Below are 25,799 nucleotides of genomic sequence, written 5' to 3'. Positions count from 1 at the left end.
ATTCCAAAGCTTCGGGTGGCGTAGCGTACTAGACCCCAATAATGGAATCCCGTAGTACTGGTCGTAGAGAAATCTTTGGAATCATTCGGTGGGGATTTCAATATGTGATGTGGAATCATCGATCTGCTCGAAATATAAATGCCCATTCAGCCCCCGATGAAGATGAGGTATTCAAAAGAATAATTTATTACCGAAACTATACTAGCAATCTACCTTCGAAACTACCTTTGAACCTACTATTGAAGTTATTCACCAAAATGCCTGGATCCGGAAACTGTGCCTGTGGCAGCATCGCCTTTACCTACAACGGTGAGCATATTCCAAACCTACAGGAAGGCAAAACTAAAAACATTCATCAGGCGAACCTGCCCTTACGGCGCTTTGCCACTGTACCGGATGTCAACAGTGGAGTGGAAGCGCATTTTCATCCAATGTCGCCGTTCCAACTAGCAACTTTGCGATCAGCAAAGGAACGCCCAAAAGTTGGGCTCGCCTTGCAGATGTATCTGGAAAAGAGCATCGTCACTTCTTCTGTGGAGGTAAGTCTCTGCAAAACCCCATGCCTTGGAATACAAATTCACAGTTATAGACTGCGGATCTAGCCTTTACTCCCAGCCAGAGGGCATGCCGGGAGTCACCCAGATCAAGTCGGGAAATCTTCACGACACAGAAATCCCTATCGGTGTGGAGATCTTTTCTACGCGTCGTCTTAACTATGTTACTCCCATCTCGAGTGCAAAGCAGACCCCCGAGATGCCTTGAGTGTTGATTTACTTCGGGATTCTGAAAACTGTAAGAAGCCTGCATCATGGATAGCCTGAAACGCTCCAACGCTTCAACTCCTTTCAAGTTGGTACATGTGCAGTTCTTTGTTGAGCTGGAATCTCGCAATTTTCATCTCAATAGTCAGTATTTGTATCTATTCAACTGATTTCAAAATGAATTTTCGATGATTCTATTATGACATTGCTATTCCTTCCGGATTGATCGTCGGCGCTAGAACGGGGTGGGCTTTTCGGTGGGCGGCTCCTGTCGTACTAGTAGGAAGAGAATACGGCTCGAAGTATTGAATATTTCCAAGGAAGGTACTTCGACCATAGATCGCGGGAGGTAAACACTACTAAACCAAAACAAGAAATTTCTATAGTTCGAATCAGGAGTCGGAAGGCACGAAACGTGAATAAAAATGCTTCCCTCAGTGCTAGAACTTTTTCCTCCTCAACTAAACACGACCACCCGCAAATTTGCACACCCACCAGCACTCTGATTATATACAAATTTTCAGACCGTACTAAAATGCTCCGACACAGTGTCCAAGACTTGCACTTCCAAAATTTTAACAACCAAGATTGGACTCTATACCCCGGCTCCTTGTCTCACCACGAAGCCAGTACAATGAAGTACGAAGACCCGGAGTCACTACCGGATGTTGCGTCACCCGCCACTCAGCGGGTGTATGTTGACGCGGACGGTGGTCGAGAAAGATGCCCGGTCACAAGAAACACGATGATCTGCGGGGATGGCGAAATCGCTACTGTCGCCGTTGAGTGTGTGGGGGGTATCTCCGGAGATAGGAATGACACGTCCAAAGCTGTCTTCGAGGTCATATACAATGGGATGGCATGTATAGCCAAGTGTTGGGCACCGGAAGGATTCGAGAAGTGAGTGCTTACGAACAATCCAGCGCTTACCCTGCTGGCATGAAGTTCAGTAAAGAAACCCCAGCTAACGGAGACAGATACGCGATCGAATCACAAGTATATGAGACTATCGAACGGCGCAAAGCGAATGGAGTAGCCGTACCGGATACTTTCGCAAGTTGCTTTTTCACCGGGCAGATTATGTGCTCCAGTATCTTCCCGCAAGGATACATCATTGTCATGGAGAAGAGGTCTGGGCACCCGGTTGCTGATATTCTTGAGGAGTTGAGCTTCGAGGAGCAGAATGTTCTTATTGAGCGTATCCGGGACGCTATCGGTTTGCTCGACGAGTGCGATGTCGAGATTGGTAATCCTGGACTTCTTGAAGATATGCTGTTTTGTCGGCGGACGGGACAGACTACTCTGATTGACTTTGCTTCGCTGGCTGAGATGGGGGATTGGAGTTTCATGGATGAAACTGAGGATGAGACCGAGCCGGTGGTGCCAGCTGCCTCGGATAAATTGGTGATTGGCGATGGGGATGGGGATGAGGATGTTGTCTCGGAGGATACTGTTATCGGATAAATGTATGAAGTTAGGATTTGCTACAGGAGGGTATTGTATGGATGAATGAAAATAAATAGACTGGAATATTCTGTTCAGTACATCGGCGAGCACCGTAGGTACAAGCAGTAATATAGATGCCGTGCTCAGGCCTGTTTAAATTGGGGGTACTTGCCCAGATGGCATCCTACTACTTAATATTAGTGGTACTTGATATCCTACCCAGTATCCTACTCGGTTTTGTACTCAGTACCTACGAGTCCCCTGAATTGTTGACATTTTTATACAAAGTCTTGGCATTGTTTACCGTTCGAAAGTGGAAGGCACGACCGTCCCAATCACGCAGCTGCCACTTTCCCTTCCCCTTCCAGTCACTCCTTTCCCCGTGACTACTGATACTCTTTTCTCTTCCTTCTACCTTCTTCCATATTCCTCATGTCTCCCCAATTCACCCAAGCTTTCCTCTTGTCGCCTGCTATCGATAATTGCACCAGCTACCATTCGACCCTCACTCCTCACGCCTGGTAAGTTGTCTCGGCCTCCCAATGCCACTATTGGCACTTTACTGATCGCCTATTTCACAAGCCCTCCCCACGCCGACTTGATCTTTCTGCCATCGAGAGACATGGTGTGGCCAGTCGAAAAACGGCAAACCTTGACCCAAGAACTGATTGCCTTGAAGAAGCAATGCTTCAATTTCTACAAGGAGGAAGCCCAGGGACGGCGAGGCTCGAAAATCATCTAGGAAGATTCAGATTTACCTGAGCCATCTTCTGGAAGGCATGGTGCATCTGCTACAGAAGAATGGAAGCGCCGCCGCGACCGACCATTGGAAGCTGGGAATTGTTTGAGTGGGCTTTGAAATCGTGGTTGAAGAAGTGAATAAGGATAGAATGTAGAGGAAAGGCGAAGAGGAAGAGGGGGACAAAGGAAGCGGAGTGGATTGGACTGAAGTTTATAGGTGAAGGCAGAAAACGCAGCTACCAGATTCGGATGACTACCAACTGTCCCCAGGTATTTGATATCGTACCTGGAATCCTATTCAATTTTATACTCAGTACGCCGAATTGTTCGGATTGCGCAACTGGTGAAAGTAGAATAGCTTCACTGGGGGGGCCACTAGTACGGAGTCACTGTGTCATATTACTTTCCATAAACAGTAAGTTCCACCTCAAAGGTACCAGCTTCCAACAGGAAGATATCAATTGGGGCAAGGACAATTCCGGCCAAAAAGCGGACATTCTCAGAAAACGTGATATTCTTTGACACCAGGTCTATCAGCCGGCCAGCCCCAGACGCGGGCTTCTTACCGCACAATATATATCCTCTCCGATCTACCGCAAGCCAAGCTAGACCGTGTGCCCACAATATAACTAGTGTTCCAGAAGGGACTCGGCGGTGGGAAAGAACTCGACCCTTGTCGATAAAGTCATGGGGGTGACGGGTGCAGAGATCCACATTGGTGGTAGACTTCATACCGATATAGAGACCGGTATTGGTTACACGAGTTTCTTTCGGAAAGGTCCATTTGGCGACTCTCTCGTCATTCGCCGCATCTGAGGGGTTTGTAAAGGGCATTTTAACGAATGGCATCTTGCGGTATTACTCTCTGACTGGATGCGGCGGTGGGATGAACAGGTACTGGGTAGCGGTCTCGCGTATAGCTGGCCAAAGCCTAGTCATATCTGGCAGCGCTTTTGCCTCATCATCATGACACTGAGCACATCTTGGCTTCCAGTTAACCAGGTCCTTGGATAGAGTTTCTTTTTTAAGATTCAGTGTAGTGTTGATGGCATGGCGATAAGATCGGAGTTAAGCCGAGACCCCCACACATCCCACGCGGGGTAATTGGGGTAAACAGGCTGAACAGGCTAAGGGTTTATCCTTGCCTGCTACTACTTGCTACGATTTCCCACTCTCTCCATCTTCCCCTTCCACTTTTAGTCTTACTCTTCAGACAGAAACAAAATGACCGCACAGCCATCGTATGACCCTCTCCTTCAATCTCCCCACGACTCGCGCTAACAAACCTACAGCTACGTCCTCGTGACCGGCGCAACCGGCTTCATTGGCGCGCATGTTGTCGACAATCTCCTCGCCAAAGGCCTGAAAGTCCGCGGCTCAACCCGATCAATTAAGAAGGGCGAACAAATGAAAGCCGCACGCCCGCAATACGCCTCGCAGCTTGACTTCGTCGTCGTGGAGGACTTCACCAAGATCGGTGTCTTCGACTCCGTGATGGAGGGAATTGATGCTGTCATCCACGTCGCTAGCGTGAGCTACCTCCTGCAAACCTCTCACCACATAGTACCATAGAATTCTAACTGAAGGTCTTCTCCAGCCCTTCTTTTACAACACAACAAACAACGAAGAAGAACTAATCCTCCCCGCGATCAACGGAGTGAAATCGATCCTAAAGGCCTCTGCCAAGGCCGGCACAAACGTAAAACGCATAGTCCTAACCTCCTCCTTCGCCTCAATCGTCGACGTAAACAGCACCCCAGGTCCCGATTTCACATACACTGCGCAAAACTGGAACCCACTCACCTACGAAGCCGCCGCCGCCCCAACTGCCACATCCGTCGTGGCATACCGGGGCTCAAAGAAATACGCCGAACTAGCAGCGTGGGACTTCATCAAGACCGAGAAACCACCCTTCGATCTCGTCACCCTGTGTCCGCCAATGGTCTTTGGGCCCGTCGTCCACCCCGTCGCCAACATCGAATCACTCAATGAGTCCAACGCCGGTCTTTGGGCCGTCGCTGCAGGAGTGGACCCTCTGCCCGGAGCACGTGTCCCTGCATGGATCGATGCGCGGGATCTAGCTGAGGCGCATGTTCAGGCTTTGCTGAGACCTGAGGCGGGTGGGAAGCGATTTTTGCCTGCGGCGTTGGAACCGTTTTCTTATGAGTATGCGGCAGATATTATTAAGTCGAAGTTTCAGTGGGCCAAGGGTGTGGTTACGGAGAATTATGTTTCGGGGACGAAGCCTAGTTTCCCGTATGGTGTTGATGGGCGAACTGTGGCGGATGAGTTGGGGGTAAAGTATCGCACTTTTGAGGTGACGGTTGTTGATTTTATTGGGCAGGTTAAGGAAAATTTGGCTTGATTGGCATCTTATAGTGGAATATATCCTTTCTTATGTTTATCAAGTCGCATTTATCTATCACTGGTCGTAGTATCATATCCTGCAGCTATCGTACTCGGGCTGTTATATCTACAGAAAGCCTCCCCTTATCGAATACCCCATACTGCCGGTTGACGTTCACTGGTGTCAACCCTTCAAACCTTGATATTCGTGTCTATACATCAGGTCCTGGACTAAGGGGCGTAATACAGTCACAGTGGCGCCGCAACAGTTTCCAAGCCCATAGTGCCTACCGTCGGTATGGGTTCCCTTCCAATGTCTGACTAGTACCTACCGGAGATGAAGTAGAGCGTCTAATCTATTGCGTCCTGGGTAGGTACTAATCCCGCTCGGGAAACTTGGGAGGCGCAGATCGGGGCGGCTTTCTCTCGAAATATTCGTCTTCTCCTAGTGCTCTATCTACTGAGAGACAATTCTATATAAAAGATCCTTGGCATACGCTGCTGCGACCATCGCTGCATATCCCTGCCACGTCTTGTTCTTGTGGGAGTCAGCATAATCGCAGATGCCGCGAATCACAAGGCAAGGAAAGTTATTCATGAGCCCTGCCGCTTCCATTTCAAAGCACAGAATATCGTCTTGAACTCCCAGTTTGTCTCGAATCAAGGCATCCTTCATGAGTTGATTGCCCGATGCTATCAACCCGTAATGAATCGCGGGGTCATCATCGGCTTTAGTCCGTGGTCGTCGCGTAACTATGCGCGATGGATCATCCCCGCACTCCAAAGCACAAGACCCACCGTCTGGAGGATGGAGAATATGACTTCGATATAACCGATCACTAGCTGGATCCGGGCGTCCATACCTTTTCTGTAGTCTTGGAGTCTTCTTAAGGGCATTTTCAACTGTATTCTGAAGCTGGTGGCCTTTGCTCTCATACTGAGCTACCAGTCCACCTACGGCGGAGCGTAAGGCAGTGGGTGGCTGGTCGAGGCGACCAGTCGTCTGGAAGCTTTGGCCTTGTATCGACTTGCCAAAGTCATACTGAAGAACACCTGCCTGGCCATTGCTGGGAATGCTGACCACCACATCCCCGAGGCGGATATCATTTTTTGAGCTTGGCACGCCGCCACCGATACCGACCATGAGACGAATGCGAATGTTTGGGAAGCTATGTGTCATCTCCTCCGCTACTCGTGCTGCTGAGGAGATACCGTACTCTCCCATTGGCAGAACAGATATGACGACGTTATGCTTTCCAATTCTGCCCAAAGTGTAGTCATTTTTTGTATGAGGCGGAAAATCCCCGGGCCGGTTATACCTTTCGTCCAGACATACCTGGGCGGCGACGTATTCCGTATTTATGGCGCAAATCCAACCTACATTGTAGTCTATTAGATTTGGCATTGCAGAAGGAGGATCTGATTGAAGGGTTGGTATATCCGGGAAGGTTTGCGTTGTGGCTGTCATTTTCAAGTTCTCGGCCTCCTCTCGCTGGGTTTGGTCAATATATATCGACCCTAGGCTCAAGCTGGCCAGACTGGAAAAGGTATCGGGAGAGTCAGGGTCGGTTTATGAGAGGGGTTTCCAACCTTGGAAGTTTCTAGTGAGGGTAAGTACCGACCTGGAGATATCCTGGATTTCCCAGTCATCTTTGTATGCATGATATAGCTCCTGAAGCGGCAGCACGACCTTTTCGTAGAGAAGAGACTGTCTTGTTTGAAGATCCTTGTCGGATTTCGACGGGTTAATGGAGCCGTGTCTGAATAGTTCGCTGTCGAGACAGTTATTGACTACTGATTCATAAGCAGCTCCGATTGTGCTGCCCAGTTTACTACAATTTGCTGTGGTCCATGCCCACTCGTAATACTCATTGATCGTTGTTTCGTCCCAGATGTAATGGGGTCTCCCCGGTCGGAAAGGCTGTTTGGTTGCAATCTCAACGAGAACTACCCCCAGTGCAAGGATACCTGGATACAGATGGAAGAGATCATCCGCGTAGCAGTAGTCTACCTTTTGGTCCTTGCACTTGTGAAGTTTCGTCGTGAAGTAAGGATGCGGTCGGATCTGGTTTCGATCGCTGATCGTCTCCTTCATGATTTGGATATTCTCATGTGTCCACGGTTTTGTCATCCAATAGGAGTCATAGTACTGCCACACCGATCTCGCAATAGTGTATGCTAGCGTCACCTTCACTCTATTTGAGAGATTTAGGGTCTGTTCCAGCCAGTCTGCAAGAGGGACACTCGGTTGTGGAAGAAAGTTTCGCCAGATGGCCCCTTGGGTAGTGTCCGTAAGCTTCATCTCGTTATTGTGAATGTGGAAATGGATGGCTTGGTACTTCTCGCTAGCGATTAGCCTGCAAAACTCTCCGAGCTCGACCTTCCTGGCGCGACTCGGCGAACGCAGTTTGCGCCTCGTCCTGGGCGATTGGGACGCACTTTGGGGTGCGAACGAGACTCGACTGTTCCTTGATAGTTCATTTCGTCTATGCATGCGTGAAAGTGAGAATGTTAGCTAGCTTCGCCGTTTCCAGAAGTTCTCAAATCGTCATACCGAGCAACGAATACTTTGGCCTCCTTCCACCGTGAATGACAGTTGGTTGTACGACACGATGCGGCACCCGCCGAAAACAAGAGATCAAATGGAATGTCCGCATCATCTTGCATACCATGTTCAGGATCAAGTCGTAGCCGCGCATATTCCAGGTGTTGCGTGCTACACGAGCAGGTTGAGTACATTCGGAGTTGTGTATAAAGGGTATCGTTCACTTGCGCTGGATACCGAGTATCCTTGTTATTCAGATGGACTTGCTCGTCAGGGATCGGAAGGCCATCCGGTAGCTCGGTTGTGTGCAGGCAGTCGGCGATAAAACGTAAGAGGGAGGGATACTCCGGGTTCTCCTGGACAAAATGTGGCAGGCTGCGTCGAATTTCGTTAATCAGAATTTCCTCAGCAGGGGTGTTCGAGTCCTTGCACTCCGATATCCTCCAAAGTGCATCGAATAGCCCATGATTTCTCACGCCTTTGGTTGTCGGCATCTATAATTTGTCTCAGTGGTAAGTTTCGGGTACGCGTCGCGGCCAACTGCGTAAACCGACCAATAACTCACAGAACAAGACGTGTTAACTAGCTCTGCAACCTTGACCAACTTTGAATCGATTCGTCTTGATAACTGGATTTGTTGACTCAAGATGAAGAGCTCCCCACCCAGCTGAGCGAAGCGGTTATCCTGCCTTTCCTGGCCGAGCCGTATTGCGTGCTTGCTGATCCAGGGGAAGACATCCTGGCATAGGATGTTTATCTCAGCCATTTGATGCTACTCATAATACCCCCTGCATTCACCTGCCGCTAGCAAAAGGCTTCCTCTGGAGAAGAGAAAAGCTGAAAAGCGACAGCCAGATCCCGTGTTGAGGAATATCAGCCTCGCAGTGAGGGGTAAACAGATCCCTGTAAGCGAAGGCGCATTAGTCTCGATGAGGGAGTGAGCGGTATGATGATCGAGCTTCTAAAAACTTCGAATTCCGGTCACAAGTCCTTTGCCCCTCCACACCGGCATATGTGAGGAGGAACATGTCAGAACCCTCCACAATCCTTGAAGCTGCCACAAAATGTCGATTCGCATTCAGAACAGCCACAACAGTCCCACGATTAATGCAACAGGAATGGGCTGAAAATAGGTTGGCCGATTTTAATCTTTGGTCAGCTGGCGCCGGCGCCTATACGATCGGGAAAGCGTCACTGGATCATCGACTACGCGCCAACCCGGAAGCGCACATTATCATTATAAATCTATTGCTGATGCTGAAAATTCTGATAGATAAATGTATAGACCGAGGTACGAATGTGTCCCATTCCGCACGGAGTTCCCTGTTCCCTTCGGAATCTGACACTGCGCCTTAGATAGTGAAACCCATACCACCGTGGAGTGGTCCGACAATGAATTAGCAAGGAAAACAGACGTTGAAAACAGTTTGAATCAACTTACGAGGCTCATCGTTGCGATCCGAAAAGCTGGGACCCGATCTCGACTGCAAAAAGCCGACTCCTCATTTGATCCCAACTGTCCCCAGATTCGCTCACTGCGCCAACACCTTGAACTCCTTCTCCTGGTGCATCCTGACGAACATGGGAATTCCGATTCAAACAAACAGCAGCTTGACCCTGCACGACTGACACTAATACAATTACGGCTGATCGACGCGAATTTACGGCGGCGTAATCGCTTCTTATATGCCCAGAAACATGCTCAGAAATTAGGAATTCCTTCCGGACACCCAAAAAACACGCAAAGTGAGGAACCAACGTTGGTAAACCAACAGCCAAATCCAGATGTCGCCCAGACGCGAACATACTCTCGGGCACAGAAGATAGTTGCGAAGAATGACCCGCAAACTCGAAGTACCACAACTGCCACGGTGGTGGAAGAGCCGATTGTCCTTCCATCCTTGCAGGTAATTAGGGCTGCAACGACGGTCTTGTCAGTAACAAGCTCTCGAATCACGTACCCAAAGCCTCCGGCTGTCCACGATAGTCAATTGCTTTTCACCTGTCCTTGTTGCTGTCAGTCCCTTCCTGCTTCCTTAAGGCGAAGCAGCCAGTGGAAGTAAGTCTGCCTTCCCAAAACTAGTGTGTTGGCCTAATTTATTCGGTTTGCTGGACAGGAAGCACCTGATGGCAGATATTTTACCATACACGTGCATTATCGAGGATTGCCTTCAGATGGATAAATTTTATATGACGAAGGAGACCTGGTTAAGCCACATGGACAAAGAACACGGGGAACGGAGCAGTGGCTTTGTCATGCGCGCTCCCAAAAGAACATCAGTGCCACCTTTCAGGAATCGGCTGAGTTCACTGCACACCTGGAACAGCAGCATAGCAAGGGGATTAGGCCACAGCAGATACCCATGCTACTTTCGGCATGGCGGCGTAAAGTCCCTGTCAACATTACCGCGTGTCCACTCTGCGCTTTTCAGACTGATGATCAAAACGTTCTGATCGACCACACAGCTGAACATGTTCACTCATTTTCGCTGGGGTCCTTGCCGTGGGCTCCGACCGAACGCTTGGGGGAAGAACAGGAAGAGGAAGACTACGGTGACTATTTCCAAAAACATCCGTATTTTGACGTTGATGGATCCCTGTCGGACGCCACATCGGGTTCATCGGGAGTGTCATCCCTGACTACGGATTCAGGAAGCATTGCCGGGTCAGATCTCGGGGAATGGGCCGATTCAACACACGGCCAGCTGCATCAGTTAACGGAGAATGCTCTTGATCAAGTAGCAAATGGTAGTTCAGAGCAGTTGGGTATGAAACATTGGTTGGCCATGGTCAGTGAAGAGGCAGAAAACCCGACTCTGTCACCAGTGATAAAAGACCACAGCTCTACCAGTCATATTGTGGGGAGTCGAGGCTCGCTGTACGAGTCTGACCAACTGGACCGTGCCGAACGCTGCCACTTGAAATCTACCGACATCAAGCGCCCTGACTACCGCCATTGATTGGGTAACTGCACTTCCTGATGATATACTAGGTATATGCCTTTGTCGTCTGCCTATTACGATTATGAAACATCCCCGGTTGAATTTGGACGCTTCAATCAACACCCCATTTTCTAAGTTCTAGCGACGAGGATGGAGACCAAATGCCTTTATCGCAAGAATATCTCGGAGGACGGAAGAACCTGTTTGAGACTGAGATGAGCAACCCGGGGGAAATGCCACCCTCGCCATTAGAGGACCCGGGTCTCATCAACCTACTCACCCGAATGCAACTTCTCGTCACGATTGCCAAAGATGTACAAGAACCTTCAAGGAAGGGACTGGGAACTTGAAGTTTCTCGGGACGACCGTTAGTTCAAGTTACAATAAGCAATATGTACTATTCAAGGTCTTTTCCTCCTTCTCCCAAGTGCTTTCATTATTGACATCCACAGTATTTTCAACTCAATCAATCATCCACTCCCGATCCACTCCAGGGCTCCCAGCAGCCAACTCACTCCTCCTCAGGATCATAAATAGGCCCAGCAGCCGTCTTCTCCAACCTCACCCCATCCTCAGTAACAATCTCCTGACTGGGCACAACAACGCAAAAAATCCTCGCAACATCCCGTCCCCGATTAACCCATTCATGATTCGTCCCACGGCAAACAACAACATCATGCGGTTTAAGAACCTTCTCCACACCCCCATCCGTAATCAACCCCACAGTGCCATTCAACACAACAAAATAGTCCAAGCTCAGGGTGCGATGCATCCACCCCGCTTCAGCGGGCGGGAGATCGATAACTCGACAAGATGGTCCCTTTGTATCGGCCAAGGGCACGAGAGTTTTGTGTGGATCTGGAAGCTGGCGCATATTGTCCACGGGGAATCCGCGCGATCGGTGGATTTGAATCACGCCGAAGCCGGAGTTGGCATCTGGGGTGGTGAATTCTGGTGCGGTTGTTGGGTCGTAGGGGGTTAGGTATTCGTCGGCGACGAAGGAGGCTTTTCCCTTTTTGTCGTGTTCGGCGATGATGCGGCGGATTGGAGTGTCCATTTTGAAGATGAAGATGGTTTTGATGGAATTATTGTGGTTTGTTTCAGAGATTGTTTTTCTCTTGTATATTTATGCTTGATTGCCCAGGTGACTACTACATTTTTGCTGCCTTTTATAGTAAATTTCCATTAATGCTCTGCGAGTCAATATTCCTGCTCAGTGATTGATAATCTTCAATTTCTAAGCATGAGGATTCTTTAGCCTCGACATCTCAACCCCAAAAAATAATCACCGAACTAATATGGGGCTGAAAGTGAGATCTGCCTTGATTAGTGCAGCCTTGTGTTTCTTGGCGACGCTACCCCTGGCTTACAAATTGAAAACGCTTGCGTGTGGTGGGTGTTGGGCTCGGCGTTAAAAAAGGAGAATGCCGAATGTGCGAGATTCTTAGTAAATGGAATGGATGATGAATGATGGATTTCATTATGCAACGTCGAATTGAATTCGCTCGCTATTTGTGTTTCTAATTGGTGGGGCGATCATTAACTATTGAGGCCTTAATGCCTCAGGCAGAATGGCATCAACAGATGCTGTATCAAATCGACCACATTCACAGCTTGTATAGATGCTCGGAGAAATATTAAAAACATGTCTGTGTTCGGAATTGTATATAGATATTACCAAGGGTCAGCAAATTATAAATCCACCAAGGTTACCATGTGGAATTCCAGTAAGCTGAATGATGACAGTCTGGGACTAGGAGATCCGCACTTCCCCGCAGCAGTGACGCTATCTCTTAGCAACACCTCAACAACCACTGCCACGCCGAGTGTTTCGTTTAAGAAACGGAAAAAACACCTCTCAAAACAACCGCAAAAATGCCGACTGCCGAAGCGAAACTAGGTGACCTCCTACTGGCCTCGGCCTCGAGCTGGGAAGAAGTTGAAGGAAACATCTACGTATGACCTGATTGACAGCCAGAAACATTGGACCACTGGTACTGACGGCTTCAGTTCCCACGATCTTCTATTCAAGACAACGCGGTCTTTGTCAAGACGGATAGCACGACCTTTTGTCCGTGGAAAGGGACTGCGAATTACTACCGCATCAATACCGGAGGTGAGATATCCCGTGCTAAATCGGACCAGGACAGCCAGCAGTGTTCGACAGTACATATTGACAAATATCTCCAGATTCAAGCGTCGAGGATGCAGCCTGGTACTATGCGGAGCCGTATGAAAAGGCGAAGAATATTAAGGATCATATTGCTTTCTGTGGGTTCACCTTACTAGTACTCCATAATGAGAGTTGACCTTGGAACTGACTGGTCTTGACAGATAAATCCAAGGTTGAAATTACCGTCCAATGAGCGGATGTACTCATGCTATACCCCTCGCGAGGTAGTATATCTAGGGCTGAATGAACTTGGAGGAGAGGAACATACTACCGGACATCAGAGAGAGCATCACGAAGTATTATATTCCTCCTGCACAGTCTATTATATAAGAGAAAATCCGAGATATCGCATCTATATCGCCCAGGAGAACTAGGAAAATCACTCCCCACCCCTGTCTCCTCCATCTCCCCCGCCTCCCTCATCACAGCCATCCCCCCCTCCTTCCCCCTCCCCGTCCGACTTATCAAACCCCTCATCATAAACCTCAGCCTCCAATTCTCTCCCCTTAACAACCAACTTAACCATCGGCAAAAAAAACAAAAAGCAACCGACACCACCTATCCGTATCAACATTCCTAAAAGAATGCGCCGTCCCCCTCTGAACAACAACATCCCCCCTCCCCAACCGTCTACTCTCCCCCGAATCCAACACAAGATCAACACAGCCCTCCAACAAAATCGCATAATCAAGACTAACAGTCCTATGCATCGGCGTCGCCTTTCCAGGCCGAAGATCAATCATTCGAAACACAGTTCCATTCTCAACGGTTATGCCGGGCGGCTGGTGAAGGAATTCGTCATACATTGCAATATCGCATTCGTCGGATGTATTTTCTGGCGTAGAGGTTGTGGAGTATAATAGTGCGATTTCTCCGTCGGTTCCGGATGGTGTACTTGGCATGTAGTCTGGTACTTGGGCATGGGAGACGAATACTGCTTCGCCTTCTGTGCTGTGGGTTGTTATGTAGCGGTGGATGTGTGGGAGGGGGTTTTCTGGATGGCAGACCATTTTGGGGGTGCATGGGGTGGAGGTAGTTGGTGGTACCAGTGGTACTGTAGGTAGCAGAATAGGGGAAATAGAAATTGAAAGGGGCTTGAATCTTGCAGAACAAGACAGGAAGAATGGAAGATTGCCCTGGGAATGGAGCTCAGATGGATTGATCGCGGTGGTTGGTCTTTTGGAAGACACCTCATGATTGCATCATTTGGGGGTATATAAGTAGCTATCGGTTCCGTGAAAGAGCTTCAGGGCTGGGTGTGGCGATGGTGGCAATGAAAGAGTTAGATACTACTAATAGAAGGTGTACTGAAGAAGACCAATATCACTCCGTTCTTTATGAATCTACAGGGCATTGGTTCTGATATCACGATGCTGGGCGACTACCAGCCATCATCCTCGCAAATTTATCACTAAGATGACTCTCCAACATTTTCTTATGGCCTTTCGAAATCCCCAACCTCTCATCCATCTGCGCAGCCATCTTAGCAATACAAGCATCCAAATCCGGACCATCTTCATCTTCACCTCCATTCCCATCAATTTTAGCCTTAGCCTCCTTAACAGCAACAACCTCCTCCCAAAGAGCTTTAAGTTCATCACCCCACCCCAAAGCCTCCGCAAACTCACTAACCCCCTCATCACAATCTCCCAGAATACAAACATCCCCATCCTGACTCCCCATATCACCACATCGTTCCATATTAATCAGAACCCGCGGGACACCTGGTCCCATCATTCGCTGTATCCCTGAACAAGGCGCAACACGTAAACTAGTCCCCATAACAATCATCAAATCCGCCTCCGGGATAAGTTTCACCTTTTCATCGAATTCTTCTGGTAGACTTTCTCCGAAGAATACCACGTCGGGCTTTATAGCGCCGTCGCACTTGGGTGCGAGACAATAGGGGACATCGCCGGCGCGGATTGCTTTTCGCATCATATTGTCCGGGTAGGCGGACTTGCATTTGGAACAGTGTTGATCTTTCCAATTACCATGTGTCCATAGTATCTTTTCCGCGGGAACACCGGCATCTTCTTCCAGGCCGTCGATATTTTGAGTAAACAGGAAATGAAGTAGATTCTTCTTTGCTAGGAGGGCTAGGAATGCGTGGGAAAGTGTTGGTTTGAGAGTTGTTGGGTGGCGGGCTTGGGCAATGGCGTAGAATGGTTCCGGTGAGTGGGAGAAGTAGCTTATGTGGAAGATTGATTCGGGGGAGGGCAGTTTTAAAGGTGCTAGTCTGTCGTAGAGACCTGTTTTGGGGGTTCGGAAATCGGGGATCCCGGCTGATGTGCTGATTCCTGCGCCTGTTAGGACGATTATTCGGGTGATTTGGTTGGTTTTGATGCGGTCGGCGATGGATTGGATGGTGTTTTTGGGCTTTGCGGTGGTGGGAATCGGGGGGTTAGACATTTTGTTGGATTTGGGAATAGCTGATGTGATATGTGAGATATGTCATTGAAAAGAGTGTAGTGTCAGCCCGTTGGGGGCTGCAGGACAGTAAAAGTAAACATCATGTGATGAGTGAGATCTAAACAGAGCCTCATTTTTAGGCTTCAGGATAAGAACAGAACAGCCCCACACTTCCCGATCACTCGCAAGGCACCGTTGTATTATTCAACTCTGTTAACATGTCGATCCAGCCCGGCGTATCAAGTCCAGCGTGGGCACTTCCATCCAACATCTCCGTCCAAATGTCTTCCAGCGGAATAAACGCAGCCGGGTTCACAGCTTCGTAGTTCTGAGAAGGGATGGGAAAGGGCTGAGACGTGGAGAAGTAGCTGTTCTTGGCTCCAACTCCATGCATAGTAGACGTCGACATCATGGGCTGGGCCTGGGGCTGGGGCTGGGGCCGAGCGCTGAAGGAAGATGGTACATCGGGCCCACCTGCCGCCGGCTCAGTCTGAGCAGCGAGTCGCTTTTCTTGTTTCCAGTGCTTTTGCAAAATCCCCATCATAGCGTTGATGCCTTCCCGGGCGACAGAGGAGGACTGCTGTGCGCGACTGAGCATCCGGCAAGCAGCCAGTACCTCCTCCTTGCGCTTCTCGGCGAGGATATCATCCCAGTTGAAACAGACGTCGATGAGAAGAATCACCGCGGCCATGAAGACATGATGCATGACAGCCCAGAAGAACGAGCTGTTCGGCGTGAAGAATGGCTCATCTTCATCCATGATGCGCTTCACCTCTAATACCTTCCGGGCAGATTGTAAAGAAACGACATGGGAGTAGGAGTAGCGGGGGTCTCTGGCGCCGCGGACAAAGTATTGGCGATGCAGGCGACAAAGACGTGAATGGAATCCTTGCTGGATGAAGGCTCGCTGCCAGGCAATCGCCGGTCGCTTGCGGTAGAGGTCGCTGTATTCTCGGCGCGCGATTTTGTCGTAGCGGAAGAAGATGGGGAGTTCTGCATGAGCATCATGAAGCTTTCGGTCTAGCTCGAGAATCTTTTCATATGGGACATCTTGGCCTTGGAGATGTTCTGGTCCAACTTTGTCGACGATCTCTCGGCAAACTTCCGCCAGTCGCAAGCGGGCATGGGTGTATGACATGCATGTTGGGGTTGAGAGTGGCTGTCCGATTTCGCTCGAGTCGAGATCTTCGTCTTCGATGTTTAGTGGTCTGCGCACGTTCATGTTGTTGGGGTGGATTGTGTATGTCCACTGTTGTGGGCCGCTGAGGAAACCTATCAACCTGTGGAAGTGCACATCACATGTTAGGTTTGAAATGAAGACCGCCCTGATGGTGAGTAGAAGCAGACTAACCAGTCGTAGGAGGCCAGATCCCACCATAACCTTCGCTTCAGCTCGACCTCCGTTCTATCGTATCCCATTCGCTTTCTTTCCTGTAAATGCGATGCGTTGTCCATCGCATGAAGTCCCAGGGCTTTGGCCTGACTGACCAGGGAACCATGGACGAAGAAGGAGCTCACCATTGGACTGAGGGTATTGCTGGAGAGATGATGACCGATGATCATGGTCGCCTGGAGACCTTCGATGGTAGGATAAGCGATGTAATTCGCTTGAATTAAAGCGGCGCCGGCAAGGAATGCGGTTTCCGAGCTACATATCTCGGCGAAATCTGTAGATTCGGTGGGGAGGAGTTTGTAGAAGAGGGCGGAGGCGATGATACTAAACAGCAAAGCAAGGTGATGCAAATTGACCGGCTCGTTTCGCGCCACACTTTCATAGATAGAGTGGATGTCTCGTTCGGTGCGGCTGGCGACAATCAGGTGATATTGGTAGTCCAGGTGGTTGAAATAGTATGCCAACAGACCCAGGGCTTCCGGCTCGGATGGTAACAGGGATGGAAGATGAATGTTGGCGGGATTTTCATTTGAGGCGATGCGGCCACCGTGAACGAGGGTGAGCAGGTTGCCTGAGATTGTACTCGGGCATGGTTGGGGAAATTCGGGACGTTGATGATGGGTCAAACCGTCGCGTAGAGGAATTGGGGCGGCGGAGGGCACTCGATGGGCCATGACAATGGTCTCCAGCCAGTCGGCCGTAACGAGTGGGTCATTCCGGTCATTCCTGGAGTGTGGCTGATGGCCTTGCAACGGCTGGACCTGCAAGGACGAGGAGGATGGGAGAGGCAGTATTCGATTAGATCTGCCATCAGCGTTGGCACTGGCATCAGTGGGCCTTTGCTCCGACTGGCTGTCTGATTTCACGCCTGGACTTGGGGCTCCATGGCCATGGCTTCCATAGCTGCAAACGAGTTTCCGAACGGAGCAGCTACTGCATGGCTGACTGCGATCACATTTGAGTTTCTTTTTGCGACATGATTCACATGAAACGGGGTCTTGTCGGGGCTGCTTTCTGGTGATGGTGGTTGTATGCATTGCACTCAAGCTGGGGGACGGTTTGCGCTTCATATCGGGTGGAAGTGGGGCCGGATGATATAAAGACGGCGGAGAACAAAACAGAAGAGGGTTTCTAGTGCGACCAGTGGCAGTGTGTCGTTAATGGACAAACAGGGCGTAATTTAGAGTGGATGTTGTGGCGTTGTTGTTGGTCTGTTGTTGATGATGATGTTGTTGTTTGATATTGGAGAAGTCGGAGTCGGCGATGAAAACACCGAGCCCGGAGACTCCGGGCGATCTGATAGCCATCAGGTGACCCACTCCGCGGAGGCTCCGATGTATACAAAAAACATTCAGCAGGCGCAGGCACGGCACGTTACTACAAGGTGACCTCCTGTCGACTTCTTCTTCTTCTTCTTCTCTTCTTCTTCTCTCTCAACATCCCTTGATCTTCTTCCCCCTCTCATTCCACCCATTCCACCCATTCTCATCTACTCAATTCTCATCGTCTACCCGCCATGGCCAACACCGGCCCCCCAACTCAGTCCAAGTATGCAATTACCCAACCCTTCTCACGCGATTTTGACTAACATTTCTCCTCCAGTGCTCGCACCTGGATGATTATCGTCGGTGCATCCACCAGTCTATTCTGCACCGTCGGCTTCATGAACTCGTTCGGTGTCTTTCAGGAAATCTACGTCGCCGATAAGGCTCACAAGGGCTTATATCTCGCACACGGAAACCCATCGACCGTTGCATGGCTAGGTGCCGTTGCAATTTTGTTCCTCTTTGGCATTTCCCCCGCTGCTGGTGTTCTCATGGACATCTTTGGTCCAAAGGTCTGTTCCGAGTCTCCGAGTCCCCGTCCTGACCAGCTATATATTGCACAGGGACCGACTTACTGACTCCTTCTCTTTCGCTCTTCCAGCTCCTCACATGCACCGGTGCCATTGGTATGGTCTTTAGCATAATGATGATCTCCCTTTGCCGAGTGTTCTGGCAATTCCTTCTCGCCCAAGGTGTCCTCCTCGGAATTTCCATGTCCCTGGTGTCATGGCCCATGCTGGCCCTCGTCGCCAAAAGTGTCAATCCGAAGAACCGAGCCGCCGCCATGGGCATCGTGCTCGGTGGTTCCTCCCTCGGTGGAATCATTTGGCCTATCGCCATCGACCAGATGCTGAAGAACCCCAGTCTCGGCTTCCCCTGGACCATGCGCATCGTCGGATTCATCATGATTCCCCTCTTCGTCCTTCCCTGTGCCGTTGCAAGTGCACCTCCTCCTCCCCCGGCCCCCGCGGCGACAGGCCCCATCGCAACTAGTGATTCCGAAACGGAGGTGTCTACGAGGGAGGACCATGTGGAGCGTGGAAAGCAGGATGCCGAAAAGCAGGCCCCGGTCACACAGAAGACCGTTGACCTCAAGGAGGAACGCCGGAAGCTGTTCAAGAAGCCAGCAATGTGGTTTCTCTGTCTAGCTCTGTTCTTCACCTACTTCGGAATGTTTGGCCCGTTCTTCTACATTACCACATACGCGATCGCCAAGGGCTTCTCTTCCACTCTCGCATTCTACACGATCTCCATTGTGAACGGTGCCTCGTTCTTCGGCCGTGTGATCCCCGGCGTCCTGGCCGATAAATATGGGAAATTCAACCTAATCATCCTGTCCAACCTCCTTGCCGGAATTATTGCCATGTGCTGGACCAAGGTGACATCAGTCGCAGGCTTGGTGATCTGGAGTGCAGCCTATGGCTTCACATCAGGTGTAAGTTGAAGTGTCTCACTCCCCTCTTTTTTTTCAGCATTGGCTCATGACCACAGGGAATTCTTTCGCTCCAACAAGCCTGCGCCGCAGAAGTGTCCGGCCCACACACCATGGGTCTTGCTATTGGCTCCGTCGTGGGAGCAACTGCCCTTTCGTATGTATCACTCCGTCGCTTGTGTGACCCCTACTAACATTTTCTTCAGCGCAATGGCAAACATTCCAATCAGTGGAGCACTGGTCCTCAAGCATGGCTGGATCTCGATCTCCATGTTCTCCGGATCCACGCTGCTCCTCGGCGCTGCTCTTCTGATCTTCGCCCGTCTTGCCCTGAACCCCCGCGTTTTCGCGATTGTCTAATCACCAATAGAGTTGGAAATACTCTTGACTATTGATGCTAGGCTTGCTCACCCCAAATCTCTGCTCCGTCCCGCTACGCTGAAGTTAAAGTTAATACCATACCACGCTACTATCCCCATTCATGCATTTTATGTGTTTCCATAGAGTATGATTCTGTGTTGCAGTTTGCTCGATGTATTTCGTTTTAATGACTGAATAGCTCATTCAATTTCACTCATCCACGGTTATTGTGGATTTTTTTTCTTCTCGCTTTTCCCCGTTGTTCTTTTCTATTTCCTGTTCACGGTGATGCGCGGACCGTGATCCCAGAGGAACGGGGAGAGTCAGAGCATCGCTTAGATCAGTGGCGTTTAAGTTTGCTTTATTGTTTATTTCTGTGCTTCTCTCTTAGGACAAGCAATGAATTCCTTCTGATCAGCCGTCAAATCGATATGCCTACCGTAACATCAACAACACCCATGAAACATCCATGTTTATGTCCTGAAACCTGTGCACCAGTCTGGACAATTTTGACTACGTGGATGAGTCATCACATGCCTCCATGAGTACCTTTCCTACCTCTCCTACCTCTCCTCCTCCGCAGCTACCTTCCAATACACACCAAACCACTACCATTCCACACCTCTATCCCTATTGCGTACTACACGTACATTGGCAAAAGAGGTAACAACCTCGAACTGAAAGCGAAGTTCACCGCCGATTTGAGCAAAGTCTATCAATTCGCATGCCACTTTTCGCCATCAAATTGCCCGCCTCAGAAGGTGCAATTGGCCTATCGCAAAGGAGCTATTTCTTCCCATTTCTACCGAACTTGCCACATCACAGCCTGTTTAAATGTAACATTATACGCTCAGTGCAACATGACCCATCTCTCGTTATTACTCGACTCGTCTTCGATGATCTTTCAGTGAACTGTCATGGAATTAAAATCATCTAGGGGATTGACCTGACGACATTCCACATGTACAAATAACACTTCTGACACCGGGAGAGTCACTTTCGACTTAATTGAAGCAGAGAGGTTCATAGGACAGTCTATGGGGCAACAATATATCCGGGGATTTGAATACATGGCATACAATCCCCATCATCTCCATGTTTGTCGTAACCATGCCGCTGACTACTGTCATGCCCATACTACGTCAAGTATTATATTTATTCAACATTCTATCCAACCCGGTCGTGGGAGGAGTAATCTACAGGGATCCATACCCTTTGCCAAACAACGAGGGTGTCGCTGTATTCATGGAGATTTTTCAGGTACGCGAACGAACCGACGAAATGTGTGATGCGGAAGAGGGCCTGGCTGACTGTCAATTATAACAGATTTTTCTCTTGTTCGACAGGAATAACCTAAAAGAGGCGCAAGAGGCAGTCAATGAGCTTGCGAAATGACTTCGTTGGTACTTAAAGTTGCCCATGACTTCTTCCTGCAAAATGGAAGCTCTGGATTGTTCATGGAAGAAATTCAAGAAGAGGCTTGAGGAGTCAGACTGCACAGCCACCCAACTCATGAAAATCGCAATCATGTCTCGGGGTGGTTGCTGGAGGAAAGGAAGAGGCGAAGATGGAATTACGTTCGGTAACAACGAAACTTTATTCTGAACGACATATTTCGTTTTCCTGGTCAAACTTTTTCCAATTACTGGAAAACATTCAAGAGACAACCTCACCGAATTCCTCAGCCGAGATTGATGGCCTGGAGTGACTGTTGCCGATTACGAATTGAGGGTGTTGAGATGATGTATAAGGTAGCAAGATCCGTGAGCAGGGCACATGTTGTTCAAACTAAATCGACAGATTGCGAGCAAACGGGGCTAATTCGGAACCTGGAAAAACGTTTCGTTGGTAGTGCCATGGATGCCATAATCCTGCCCTGGATAATGCATTCCCATTTGTCCTTGCAGAGTCTCCACGGCTACATGTCGATCAGGCTTGTCGAGGTACTTCTGGCTGTGGGTGGGACGGCTGTGAAGGATATTAAGGCATGATTCATGTGAACCCTGCAAGAGAGGATCACACACGCTTGCAACGAAGGGCCATTTCCGAATATATACATCGATAAAAACACCGGAGATATACTCTGTTCCGCACGGGGAAGGACCTAAACGGTTATCCCCGGTCCGTTTGTGTGGAATGCCGAGACTCGATCTCACGCGTCCAGGGGACATCTTTAAAGCAGAATGGATAAGATGTGGTGGAAAATGGTTGGACATTGTTGGGGATGTCATTCTGTCAATCGGAAAACAAGAAGTGGGATGCGGAAATGCCCGGTTCCTCTACATTTTCTGATGGCAAGACGTCGGTTGGGAAATTTGGCAGTCCGAGACTGAATTTCAGTTCAAAAAGACGCTGGTTAGTGCCACGAATCGATCACAAGTCCGGCTATTCTCAGACTTGATATAGTTATTGTGTTTGGTAGGGCTTGCTTTAGGACCTACCATTCTTGGTCTGGCTATTTTATAATATGCAGTCGACGAATGGAGTGTGGAAAAATGAGAGTCTACCTGCAGTTGATCTGAGAAGCCTTGTGCAAAGAATCGAAAATGACCCTACATTATTTCAGGAAAAGTTGACTACCATCCGAAACGATGGGGATTCGGCGAAACATGATCCTGCTTCTGCTGGCGCTGAGTCCAGCGGCAGTGCCACCGAGAGATGACGAGCTGAATGAAGCTGCGGGGAGGCACTGGTGATTTCGACATGGAGGGTTACAAACCGGCTATGCGGGTGTTGATGTACTGTTTGCTGTATTCAGCTAGAATGAATGAAGAAACCTAAAATTTGATTCATGACGACATAAAAGGCTACCACTATAACACTCAGATCTTCTCCGATGCATACAGTTTCACCGGGACACCGCGATCGTGCATCATAGTTAAGTTGGAATTTTTAATCGGCTCCTGGCGGGGACTTGGATCCGCATTCTCGACCGTATCGAAATGCTGCATGAGTCGGACAACAGTGTAGCTAGCCTCGGTAAGAGCATATTGTTCTGTGAATAGAGTTAGCATCGGGTCTAGTATACTGCTGCTGCTGCTGCTGCTGCTTCTGGAAACTCACGACCAAGGCAGATCCGAGGACCACCATTGAATGGAAGATACTCCCAACCATGCTTCGCATTCTCTTCCCACCGCTCCGGTCTGAACAATCGCGCATCTTTACCCCAGTAGTCGGTTCGACGGTGCATGGCGAACACATTGTAAGCCACCAATTGACCCTTGTGCACATAAACAGGAGAGCGCTTGTCGGCACCACCGCCAACAGGCAGAGACGTATCCTTGGTAGCGACGCGGAAATTGACCGGAACAGGAGGCTGCAGCCTGAGAACCTCATTCAGGACATAACGAAGGTATTTCAGATCTTTCAATCTAGTCTGAGTGATTTCGCCATTGGGGTTCTTGACATCGCCGAATTCGTTGACGATTTCACGGCGCAGGCGATTCCACACATTCGGATACTGCGAGAGATAAAAGAATGTCGAACTGAGTAGACTGGCTGTCGTATCGCGACCAGCGAGGAGGATATTCAACATATTATCGCGTAGCATTTTCGGATTATCGGTTTCCGCGGCCAGTGCTTCGAGGAAGATATACCGGCCATCACCCTGCTTGGTTTCGGGATTGCGCTTTCTCTCCAGCGCGACGTTGACGTAGTGATCGACGACTTCGTGGACGCGACGATTCGCTTCGCGGAATTCCTTGGGGTTGACGAGCCAGTATAGACCCTGTGCGCGCGATCGGGCGGCGAGATAGTCTTGCGCTGTGGTGAAAGCATCGGCGAAACCTTGTGCGTTGCGAACGGCGGATTTCTCGAGAACGCCGGTTGTTTCCGATGGGGGGAGCATGCAGCCTACAGATTCTCCGAAGAGGAAGTGTGTTGCGGAGTCTAAGGTTAGGAGGAAGAATAGGCGCTGGATGTCGAATGCGCTGCGGTCTTTGGGGATCAGGTCGATTAAGTGCGAGATATGGTCATCCAGCATGGATAGATCAGCGACCTGGGGGAATCAGTTTTTACGTCTTCAAGTCAATGTGGAATAGCGCCAGGGTCATTGAATTACCTGATCTCTGGCAAATTGCGGTCGCAACATGCCACGAGCATGCGACCAACCCGCCCCATCAAGTGTGAAAATACCATCACCTAGCAGCGGGTCAAATTGTTCGTGTCTCGTTCCTGAGACAAAAGTCCTTGAATTGTGTCGCTAGAATCGCCTTGATGTTCTCAGGCTCGATGGTGGTGATTAGTCTGCGCGTCAGGAAACGCTGGCTGAATGTGGTGCCGTTGATATCGAATTGATCGGTAAGGTAGTCGATCCATCGCTTCTCGTGGACAGCTCTGGTGAGACGCAGGAACGCGGGGATTCCGAAGAAGCCAGAAGCACCACTTGCGGGCTTCTCACAGTGCAGCGCCTTTGCTTGTTGGTAGTGGCGGTGTATGTTGGCAATGTATCGAACGACCAGGAAGAGCACGAATAGCACTCCGGCCAGCTGGACCGTGGGGCTGACGAGCACCATATTGACTCCGACCGGCAAATATTCGTATAACGTGTGAAGCAGTGTGTAACTGTGTATGTGGTACGTGAACCCTTGAGGGTGGTGACACGAGATCTTGTTCTCCGCAAAGGATCGAGTCTCCAGTTGCTAGGGTAGTCGGTGGAAAGGGGATCAGGATAGATAAAAGAAATCAAGTCGATTCTATTTGGCGTATCTTCAAAGATAGAACATCCTCGGCTCAGCTGCACGTGTGCAGTACATTACAGATCGCAAGCACTGGACCGAGCTAGGGTTCGATCACAGAATGTGAATGGACGAGCCACTCTCGCTAGTCATCGCTAGGCGAAAGGCACAGCATCGGATGTCCCCGATCGGCGCGCTGATCACTGCCCTCCCACCAACGGGGTTGAACTCTGGAAGAGAAGTGGAGGCTGTGAGATCATTCCATCATTCTTCTGGCTTTTCCCCGGGGTCCCGGAATACACACCCGCGGACTGCGACCGCGGCTCTGGTTCTGGCCCTGGCCGAAAAGGTGGAAAGGCTGGGGAGCTCTTTTGGTCAGCACCTCGTGAAAATCCCCACGTTGTGTTTGGTACTTTCTGGGACCGGAATGGACCCGGATATTGAAAGAATCAGCCGGGATGCACCCGGGGGATCAGCGTGTGAACCCGCAAGCTGTGGGGGCACTGCGTCAGAGGAAGAGATAAAGTCCGCCTGGTTTGAATTTGGCCATGCCTCCGTCCCTTGAGTCTAATTGTACGAAGTACAAAGCTAATGTTTGCTGATTTTGTGTCTGGGAGCCGTGAGAATTGGGAAGGGGGCGCTCTTTAGGGCGTGTGCTCGCGTCACGAGATTGAATTGGCCTGAAGCTTTCTGCCTTCGTGTCAACGCAACCTTGGAACTCGTATTAGTAGTTTACTAGTAGCGCGTCAGCTTCATGTGAATGCCAGTGGTAGGATCCATGTCGCTCTATGGACAGAGTGAAGCCGTTGTATTTGGCGGCACTCCCCTGCAACTAACGAGGGAGAATCGATAGATATATTTTATTCGGAATCCGAATCGAATGCTACTTGCTCAAATAGCAAGAAGTTGTCTTTCGGCCCATAGCTGCTGTAGATTTGACACAAGTCCCATTGGGGACTCGAATGGGCGGTGATGTTTGATAGTAGTAGGGAAGGTGTGGTTCTAAGGGGCAGGGTTCTAGCCTCGAGTGACTAGGGTGTCTGGAGTGTGCTGTCCGTAGGTGGTGGGTATGCAGTCCACTAGGGCCGGTATAACGATTTGGATTCAAAAACTAGACCAATCATCAATGAGAGCTTCATGAAGAATTCCGTTCCTGGAACCCATGACCGCCACGGATTTTCATCGGGCATATCACGAAGGTCTGACCTGTTTAAGAATCATCCACCAGTCAAACAAGCTAGAGCTTA

The 25,799-nt window shown here is 49.7% G+C and overlaps 14 protein-coding genes across 14 annotated transcripts; 7 read left to right on the top strand and 7 right to left on the bottom strand.

Moving 5' to 3' along the window:
• Positions 1-257: 257 nt before the first annotated feature.
• Positions 258-762, top strand: N7509_013039 (uncharacterized protein; the record flags this gene model as incomplete). Its single annotated transcript, XM_056637676.1, has 2 exons — positions 258-543; positions 590-762. The coding sequence occupies 2 exons, from the start codon at positions 258-260 to the stop codon at positions 760-762; spliced, it is 459 nt and encodes a 152-aa protein (XP_056481183.1).
• A 534-nt stretch (positions 763-1,296) lies between these two features.
• N7509_013038 (uncharacterized protein) lies at positions 1,297-2,225 on the top strand (the record flags this gene model as incomplete). Its single annotated transcript, XM_056637675.1, has 2 exons — positions 1,297-1,661; positions 1,685-2,225. The coding sequence occupies 2 exons, from the start codon at positions 1,297-1,299 to the stop codon at positions 2,223-2,225; spliced, it is 906 nt and encodes a 301-aa protein (XP_056481182.1).
• A 414-nt stretch (positions 2,226-2,639) lies between these two features.
• Positions 2,640-3,055, top strand: N7509_013037 (uncharacterized protein; the record flags this gene model as incomplete). The annotated part of the gene is made up of 2 exons (XM_056637674.1): positions 2,640-2,728; positions 2,911-3,055. 2 exons carry the CDS (start codon positions 2,640-2,642, stop codon positions 3,053-3,055), a joined length of 234 nt encoding a protein of 77 aa, XP_056481181.1.
• Positions 3,056-4,172: 1,117 nt separating this feature from the next.
• Positions 4,173-5,313, top strand: N7509_013036 (SDR family oxidoreductase; the record flags this gene model as incomplete). Its single annotated transcript, XM_056637673.1, has 3 exons — positions 4,173-4,189; positions 4,241-4,478; positions 4,546-5,313. The coding sequence occupies 3 exons, from the start codon at positions 4,173-4,175 to the stop codon at positions 5,311-5,313; spliced, it is 1,023 nt and encodes a 340-aa protein (XP_056481180.1).
• Positions 5,314-6,864: 1,551 nt separating this feature from the next.
• Positions 6,865-7,596, bottom strand: N7509_013035 (uncharacterized protein; the record flags this gene model as incomplete). The annotated part of the gene is made up of 1 exon (XM_056637672.1): positions 6,865-7,596. One exon carries the CDS (start codon positions 7,594-7,596, stop codon positions 6,865-6,867), a length of 732 nt encoding a protein of 243 aa, XP_056481179.1.
• A 209-nt stretch (positions 7,597-7,805) lies between these two features.
• Positions 7,806-8,333, bottom strand: N7509_013034 (uncharacterized protein; the record flags this gene model as incomplete). The annotated part of the gene is made up of 1 exon (XM_056637671.1): positions 7,806-8,333. The coding sequence occupies one exon, from the start codon at positions 8,331-8,333 to the stop codon at positions 7,806-7,808; it is 528 nt and encodes a 175-aa protein (XP_056481178.1).
• A 613-nt stretch (positions 8,334-8,946) lies between these two features.
• Positions 8,947-10,799, top strand: N7509_013033 (uncharacterized protein; the record flags this gene model as incomplete). The annotated part of the gene is made up of 3 exons (XM_056637670.1): positions 8,947-9,130; positions 9,196-9,746; positions 10,167-10,799. The coding sequence occupies 3 exons, from the start codon at positions 8,947-8,949 to the stop codon at positions 10,797-10,799; spliced, it is 1,368 nt and encodes a 455-aa protein (XP_056481177.1).
• A 493-nt stretch (positions 10,800-11,292) lies between these two features.
• Positions 11,293-11,838, bottom strand: N7509_013032 (cupin domain-containing protein; the record flags this gene model as incomplete). The annotated part of the gene is made up of 1 exon (XM_056637669.1): positions 11,293-11,838. The coding sequence occupies one exon, from the start codon at positions 11,836-11,838 to the stop codon at positions 11,293-11,295; it is 546 nt and encodes a 181-aa protein (XP_056481176.1).
• Positions 11,839-12,656: 818 nt separating this feature from the next.
• On the top strand, positions 12,657-13,147 carry N7509_013031 (DUF427 domain-containing protein; the record flags this gene model as incomplete). Its single annotated transcript, XM_056637668.1, has 4 exons — positions 12,657-12,737; positions 12,792-12,897; positions 12,972-13,052; positions 13,116-13,147. 4 exons carry the CDS (start codon positions 12,657-12,659, stop codon positions 13,145-13,147), a joined length of 300 nt encoding a protein of 99 aa, XP_056481175.1.
• A 186-nt stretch (positions 13,148-13,333) lies between these two features.
• On the bottom strand, positions 13,334-13,964 carry N7509_013030 (cupin domain-containing protein; the record flags this gene model as incomplete). The annotated part of the gene is made up of 2 exons (XM_056637667.1): positions 13,334-13,471; positions 13,494-13,964. The coding sequence occupies 2 exons, from the start codon at positions 13,962-13,964 to the stop codon at positions 13,334-13,336; spliced, it is 609 nt and encodes a 202-aa protein (XP_056481174.1).
• A 355-nt stretch (positions 13,965-14,319) lies between these two features.
• N7509_013029 (Sirtuin family) lies at positions 14,320-15,366 on the bottom strand (the record flags this gene model as incomplete). Its single annotated transcript, XM_056637666.1, has 1 exon — positions 14,320-15,366. The coding sequence occupies one exon, from the start codon at positions 15,364-15,366 to the stop codon at positions 14,320-14,322; it is 1,047 nt and encodes a 348-aa protein (XP_056481173.1).
• A 178-nt stretch (positions 15,367-15,544) lies between these two features.
• Positions 15,545-17,829, bottom strand: N7509_013028 (uncharacterized protein; the record flags this gene model as incomplete). The annotated part of the gene is made up of 2 exons (XM_056637665.1): positions 15,545-16,646; positions 16,718-17,829. The coding sequence occupies 2 exons, from the start codon at positions 17,827-17,829 to the stop codon at positions 15,545-15,547; spliced, it is 2,214 nt and encodes a 737-aa protein (XP_056481172.1).
• A 446-nt stretch (positions 17,830-18,275) lies between these two features.
• Positions 18,276-19,876, top strand: N7509_013027 (putative MFS monocarboxylate transporter; the record flags this gene model as incomplete). The annotated part of the gene is made up of 5 exons (XM_056637664.1): positions 18,276-18,307; positions 18,362-18,596; positions 18,686-19,519; positions 19,576-19,673; positions 19,723-19,876. The coding sequence occupies 5 exons, from the start codon at positions 18,276-18,278 to the stop codon at positions 19,874-19,876; spliced, it is 1,353 nt and encodes a 450-aa protein (XP_056481171.1).
• A 2,822-nt stretch (positions 19,877-22,698) lies between these two features.
• N7509_013026 (cytochrome P450) lies at positions 22,699-24,390 on the bottom strand (the record flags this gene model as incomplete). Its single annotated transcript, XM_056637663.1, has 4 exons — positions 22,699-22,871; positions 22,940-23,873; positions 23,937-24,016; positions 24,057-24,390. 4 exons carry the CDS (start codon positions 24,388-24,390, stop codon positions 22,699-22,701), a joined length of 1,521 nt encoding a protein of 506 aa, XP_056481170.1.
• Positions 24,391-25,799: the final 1,409 nt, after the last annotated feature.

The sequence above is a fragment of the Penicillium cosmopolitanum genome, assembly GCF_028827165.1.
Source record: "Penicillium cosmopolitanum strain IBT 29677 chromosome Unknown utg000012l:1.0-3308103.0:1.0-3310761.0, whole genome shotgun sequence".
Lineage (NCBI taxonomy): Eukaryota > Fungi > Ascomycota > Eurotiomycetes > Eurotiales > Aspergillaceae > Penicillium > Penicillium cosmopolitanum.
This window is presented reverse-complemented; position numbering and strand designations above follow the sequence as displayed.